Raw genomic sequence first — 6,561 nt, forward strand, 5'->3', positions numbered from 1 at the left:
AGAGAGAGAGAGAGAGAGAGAGAGAGAGAGAGAGAGAGAGAGAGAGAGAGAGAGAGAGAATATGACGGGGTGTGCGTGCGCGCATAATTGGTCTAATAAACACACACACGCACGCACGCACGCACGCACACACACACACGCACACGCACCCCCCCCACACACACACATTATAGAATAAGGGTGTTTAAAATTTAATTGAAAAGCTTTCGAGATTACATCTCTTCATCGGGTCGGCAGGCATTGCAATAAAACCGTAATAAAAATACAATGCGTTATAGATATCATCGAAAAGAAATAATTCAAACAATTCGCGCACACGCACGCACGCACGCACGCACGCACACACACACACACACACACATACACATGTGCACACATTAGTTTAGCAATATCGCTTGTTGATCACACTAAACTGTACTAGTCTACATAAATTTATAAGGAAACGTAATGCAAAATTGCTTGCTCGTGTATTTTACATTCACTTATTTGTTACGGCCAAACTATTATTAAAATCACTGTTTTGTAGTGTGTACGTACGCATTCGTAACGTAACGTATCATATTGCTTGTTGGTGACAACTTCTGCCGCTACGCGGTTACGCGGTGCATTACTTTATGCAGCAGCGCATTGATACCGGCTAGTTGCTACGGGATGTGACGCGCGCGTTCTTTTCGCCATTGCGGCTTACCGTTGAAGACGCGAATTTTAATGGGCTTCTAAAACCCTAAAGAACCCAGCGTGGTAAGGGATTTGTGTTTATAAATAATTATTAATGTCTTTCTAATTTAATAGTAGCAGATTCGGCTGTGATTGCCGTACGTGGATTTGATTGGTATTTACCAGAAAGTTTGTTGTCCATAGCGAGCTACACAAACAGCATAGCACATACGGTAAATAGTAAATGTGCTCTTTGCATTTGTTTCAGATTAACCGTTCGTTCGTTAAGATACGTTTGTTCGTTACGTTACATAAGACGACATAGGCAGAAAATAAGAGAATAAAGAAGAACGTGTGTAATCCGCTGGAGCTTGATATGAAGAAAAAATAAATAAACCATTTAGATGTAAAATAAACAAAGAAGTTAATGTAGTCATTCCGCTACATTAAAGTTAATCACGAACTGGACTTTGTGATATCGTGGAGATAACAACAACAACAACAACAACAACAACGACGACGACCAGAGATGCCGTGTGACGGGGATCAGGCTGCAGCTGCTGAAGCTGAGACAACTGACCTCAAGAAGAAACGAGGAAAGGCTAAGGGTGCTGCTACAAGACTTATAAATCAGGGAACTACTCTGATGCAGAACAATAACAATGTGCCTCATGTGCAAGAGCTTCAGGTTGACTTTGAAGTGTCCGTGCAAACCTTTATGGCTGCTCACGCATCCTACCACCAGGGGCTAACCGATCAAGCTGATATTGCCGAATCGAATAAATATCGAGAGAAGTTCCTGGCCGATGCCAACAGTTTTGTAGATACTGTCACACATTGGATTGCTGATGTATTGTATGAGGAGGCTAAGGAGGTTGACGAACCAGAAACTACCTTGCTTAAACCTGAACCAATGCTTGGCCAAGATAACAAGGTCCACATCGGTATCGGTAATAATGGATTACGATATGTTCGGTAATACGTATTCGATAATACGGTATTCGGTGATGCGTGTCGGTACACGCATATGTTGTATTGCAGCTATTGTACGTTACAGCATAAAAAGACGCAAGAGTGAGAGTAATTGCACTGATATCAAAATGTTCACTGCCAAATGTGTTGGAATTCTAACGCGTGTGTTGATCGAACTTTATCGTTACTTGTTTTGTGGAGTATAAATATAGTGCGCGACACGGCATATTTATTTGCAAGTAGCGCGTTATATATCGGTTCGGTTTTTAGAAGCACCTAGATGTAAGGTAGCAACGGTTTTCGTTCGAGACTGCCAGTCAGTGTTTGTTCATTATACTCGAGCTGCGCTTCTTCTGCTACGTCACTAATCGATTGTCCCCCCGGGCGGACTTCTTTTCCCCATTTACGACAGACAGGAGTCTGTGACGTGACGATGGGTGCATCATCTCGGTAGGGGGAGGAATGTAAGCGGGCAAAGGCCACACGCCGGGGAAGGTGATGACGGATGCGAGAATGGTGTTGGGGTGATGCATGACACAGGAGCGGGCGAGTCAGCGGTCGGCACGGAGATCAAAGAGAGTGACTCGAGATGGCGCCAGCTAGGCTGGGAATCGCAGTCATGAATCTCCAGAGTGTGACAGGCGGCCGCACACGGGCTGACCTATAGATAACGGTGCTGACCGATAGATGGCCGTGTTGACACCATGGTCCGAATTGACCGTGGCGTCGCGCCAAGTGCGCACCACGCATCCCGCAACCATATTAGGTAGCGGGAGATAGCGGTAGGAATCCGCACTCTGCCGTATTCGGAAGGGCCGGTTGGTCAGAGTTGGGATTAAAGGAGATCTGTGACGTAGGGGAAGAAACGTGATCGCGAGACCGGAGCGCGCCGTATAAAAGAGGAAGCGGCCGACTGCTCGGGGCTTCTTGTAACGAGACGTAGTCTGAGAAAGGTGTAAGTTGCGTGATACGGTTACTATGCACTGTAACGCTTTTCTATTCGTTAGCGCACTGAGACTTTATGTATTGTATTAGAGATATAGATATAAAACACTAGTGAACGTTACTTTTTGTCTTCTCTTATCTCTCTCTGTAGTCTATTACAGAATTCCACATCGTAGCGCAAAACACGCGTCTACAATATAATATCATTTGTAGACAGAGTAGTGGATGAAGAGAGCGACCCTGTGTTCGGCAATCTTCAGAAATCCACTCTGAGGCAGCCTAGAGATAAATGCTTGGATTTCAAACAGCAGAGAAGAAACAATGCTGCTTTCTCGTCTGACGCCAAGGCTAAACCTATAGAGAGAACACATGAGAGGTCTATCATAGGAGGAGGTATTCCCAAGTATGTACCCAAGTGCCCTATGTGTGAGGATACCAATTACCTAAACCAATGCGACTGATTTAGAGAGCTTGCCGTTAAAGACAGACACAGCTTTGTCCTGATGAAGAAGCTGTGTGTGAATTGTTTCCAAGCAGGGCATTTCGGCAGAGACTGTCAAAAGAAGTGGACGTGTAATGTTCCTGGATGTGGTCAAAGACACAACAGGTGGCTGCACCTGCCTAACCACCAGACAGCTACAGATACCCTTCCTGCTGAACCCGTGACTACAAGAGGTAGCACGTTCGCAGCTAACAACCAGCCCGTAGGAACAATCAAGTCCCAACCTAACATGGACGTCAGGTGTGCCTTCGCTTGTGCAGGACATTGGCATGCCCATTATCCTTGTCGCCATTCAGGACCATGGACGCAGGGGACAGACAGAGACATATGCACTCTTAGATAGGTGTTCCAATTCAACGATGTGCACCGATAGATTGAGAACCAAGCTAAATGTTCTTGGCCGTCCTGGAATTATGGAGCTAACCACTCTCCATGGAGACCATGTCGAAGAAGAAGTGACGGTTGTAGATCTTGATGTGGGAGCTTTAAACAGTGGCAAGACGTTCAGACTCACCGACGTAATCTCCCGCGAGAAACTGAATGTGAGCTTAGACAACCGTGTGACTTTATCAGATATCAGACATATGCTACATCTGAGAGACGTCACCCTGGTGAATGTGGACGTTTCCAAAGTAGATTTGATAATCGGCTCTAATCATGCACACCTTCTTATCGACGTAGAGACTCGTTCTGGTAAGGAAGGGGAGCCAATTGCAACAAGAACTCCACTAAGATGGGCTATGTTCGGCCCTACCAATAAATTTAAACCCAAGAAAGCTAGCACATACTTTGTCAACTCGACATTGTCCCTGGAGGAACAGGTGGAGCTTCTGGAAGTTAGATGACCCGTTGTACAAAGAAGAGACTGCTCTGTCTGTGAGTGACAGGAAAGTTATTTCTGAGTGGGAAAGCTCAATCCGACGTGAGGGTCTACATTACTCACTGGGGATCCCATTTAAGCAGAGACCGCCTCAGATGCTAAACAACTACAGCATGGCTAAGCACAGGCTTGATTTGCTTGGAAAGAGACTGTCCAAGGACTCTGAACTGCGGGAGAAGTATGTTCAAGGGATCCAGGATTCTGTGGAGAAAGGGCATGCTGAAGAGGTGCCTCGCGAGCAGCTGGCCTTGGACCATCGTAAGGAAGCTATCTGGTACCTGCCTCATCACCCTGTGATCCATCCACGGAAGCTAGGGAAAGTCAGAGTTGTGTACGACTGTTCTGCCCCTTACCAGGGAGTCTCGCTCAACGATCTGATCCGTCAGGGACCTGATCTTATGAACAAGCTGATTGCCGTGATGCTCAGATTTAGACAGGAACCTATAGCATTTATGTCAGATATTGAGGGAATGTTTATGCAGGTGAAGGTGCACCCCGAGGACCGGGACTGTCTACGTTTCCTTTGGTGGGAGGGAAGCGACATCACCAAACAAACCAATACCTACAGAATGACTTCTCATCTGTTTAGAGGGCTATGGAGCCCTCGCTGCGCCAACTTTTCCCTTAAACGCACGGCAGAGGACAAGGATAACTTTGACGTAAAAACTGTGCAGACTGTGGACAAGAATTTCTACGTCAATGACTGCTTAATGTCTGTTGTCTTGAAAGAAGAGGCGGTGAGACTGAGAAAGCAGCTGTGTGAGCTTCTCTCACTGGGAGGATTCAGACTTATACCAAGTTGATAAGTAACCCACGCAGAGTTATGATGTCACTACCAGAGACGGAGTGGTCTAAGGCAGCAGCAAGCTTGGACTGGTTGGGACCAGAGCGAGCCCTTGGTGTGGTGTGGAGAGTAGAGACCGACCAGTACGGTTACGACGTATCCGCGAAGGATGTTCCTAGCACCAAGAGAGGAATGTTGAGCTTTACGAGTACAGTGTATGACCCGTTAGGATTCGTTGGACCTTTCATCATGCGAGCGAAGGTATTGTTCCAAGAACTGTGCAGACAGAAGCTAGACTGGGATGAAGCAATACCCAAGTATGTCGCGGATCAATGGATAAGATGGCTTCAAGACCTTCCTAAGATAGCAGACTTTAAAGTTCCAAGATGTCTGAAGCCAAGCGACAGATTAGAGGCGCCAGTCGCATTTCAGCTACACCACTTCAGCGATGCGTCAGAAAAAGGATTTGGTGCAGTTACGTACTTGCGCATGGTGGATGCATCTGACAGGATTCATTGCTGCTTAGTGATGGCAAAGAGCAGGCTAGCACCTATAAAGCCAACAACCATTCCAAGACTAGAGTTGTCAGCGGCCGTAGTTGCTGTAAAGCTGGACCAGGCTTGTAGGAAGCACCTCGAGTACACACTGTCAGAATCTGTGTTCTGGACAGATAGTACTATAGTTCTGCACTACTTGCAAAGCGAGGAAAAAAGATTCCAGACGTTCGTAGCGAACAGAGTGGCACAGATACATGAAGGTCCTTCGTCGAGGAAATGGAGACACGTTGATACTAACAACAATCCTGCGGATGATATCTCTAAAGGTATGTCAGCTGACGAGATGATAACTGATGAACGCTGGACGCAAGGTCCTACCTTCCTGTGGAGCAAGGAGCTATAGTCAGCCCAACCTGACTTAGGAGACATACCTACCGCTGCAGAGATCAAAAAGACCAGAGAGATTTACTCAACTACAGCTACAGAAGCTAAAGCGACCAAGACGACGGTCGACCAACTGTTTGAAAGGTTTTCGTCCTGGCATGAAAAAAAGCGAGCTGTAGCTATTATTCTTTGTGTGAAAGACATTCTGAGGAAGAAGTCAGATGTCAAACGTACTGAACCAGTCACAGTGAAAGAAATCCAGAGAGCTGAACAAGCTATTATAGTCTACATGCAGAGAAGCTGGCACGCTAACCCTACGAAGCTACAACAACTAGGGAAGCTCTCTCCTGTGGTGTCAGCGGATGGAATGTTAAGAGTCGGTGAACGCCTGTCGAATGCACCACTTCCTGACTCAGCCAAACATCCTTCCATTCTGCCTCCAGATCATCACGTGACTAAGCTGATCATCGAACATTTCCACAAGATAACTGGTTATGCTGGTGCCGAGAGAGTCTTAGCGGAAATTAGACAAAGCTACTGGATCATAAAGGGCCGAGTGTCGGTGAAACGAGCCGTTAGAAACTGCATCCCCTGCAAGAAGAGGAAGCAACCACCTAGTGTGTAATACATGGCAGACCTACTCAGAGATAGAGTCACCCCAAATCAGCCACCATTCACCGAAGTGGGTGTTGACTATTTCGGCCCAGTCAAGGTGAAGAGAGCTAGGAAAACCGAGGTGAAGAGATATGGGTGCCTATTCACGTGCCTGAACACTCGATCAGTGCACCTTGAGGTTGCTTGCAGCCTTGACACCGATTCGTTCATCAACGCACTACAACGATTTATTGCACGACGAGGGTACCCAAAGACCATCAGATCCGATAATGGAACCAACTTCGTTGGGGCTAAGCGGGAGTTACATGAAGCCATAAAGGAGTGG

The 6,561-nt window shown here is 46.6% G+C and overlaps 1 protein-coding gene across 1 annotated transcript; it reads left to right on the forward strand.

Moving 5' to 3' along the window:
* Positions 1-4,782: 4,782 nt before the first annotated feature.
* LOC106807328 lies at positions 4,783-5,640 on the forward strand. The gene has a single exon (XM_014809639.1). It carries the CDS (start codon positions 4,783-4,785, stop codon positions 5,638-5,640), a length of 858 nt encoding a protein of 285 aa, XP_014665125.1.
* The last annotated feature ends 921 nt before the right edge of the window (positions 5,641-6,561 follow it).

Source organism: Priapulus caudatus, unplaced genomic scaffold, assembly GCF_000485595.1.
Source record: "Priapulus caudatus unplaced genomic scaffold, Priapulus_caudatus-5.0.1 Scaffold208, whole genome shotgun sequence".
In the NCBI taxonomy this organism is placed as follows: domain Eukaryota; kingdom Metazoa; phylum Priapulida; class Priapulimorpha; order Priapulimorphida; family Priapulidae; genus Priapulus; species Priapulus caudatus.

Excerpts from the sequence above, each read along its gene's own strand:
- LOC106807328 (XM_014809639.1), top strand. The coding sequence starts at position 4,783 with ATGTCACTACCAGAGACGGAGTGGTCTAAGGCAGCAGCAAGCTTGGAC.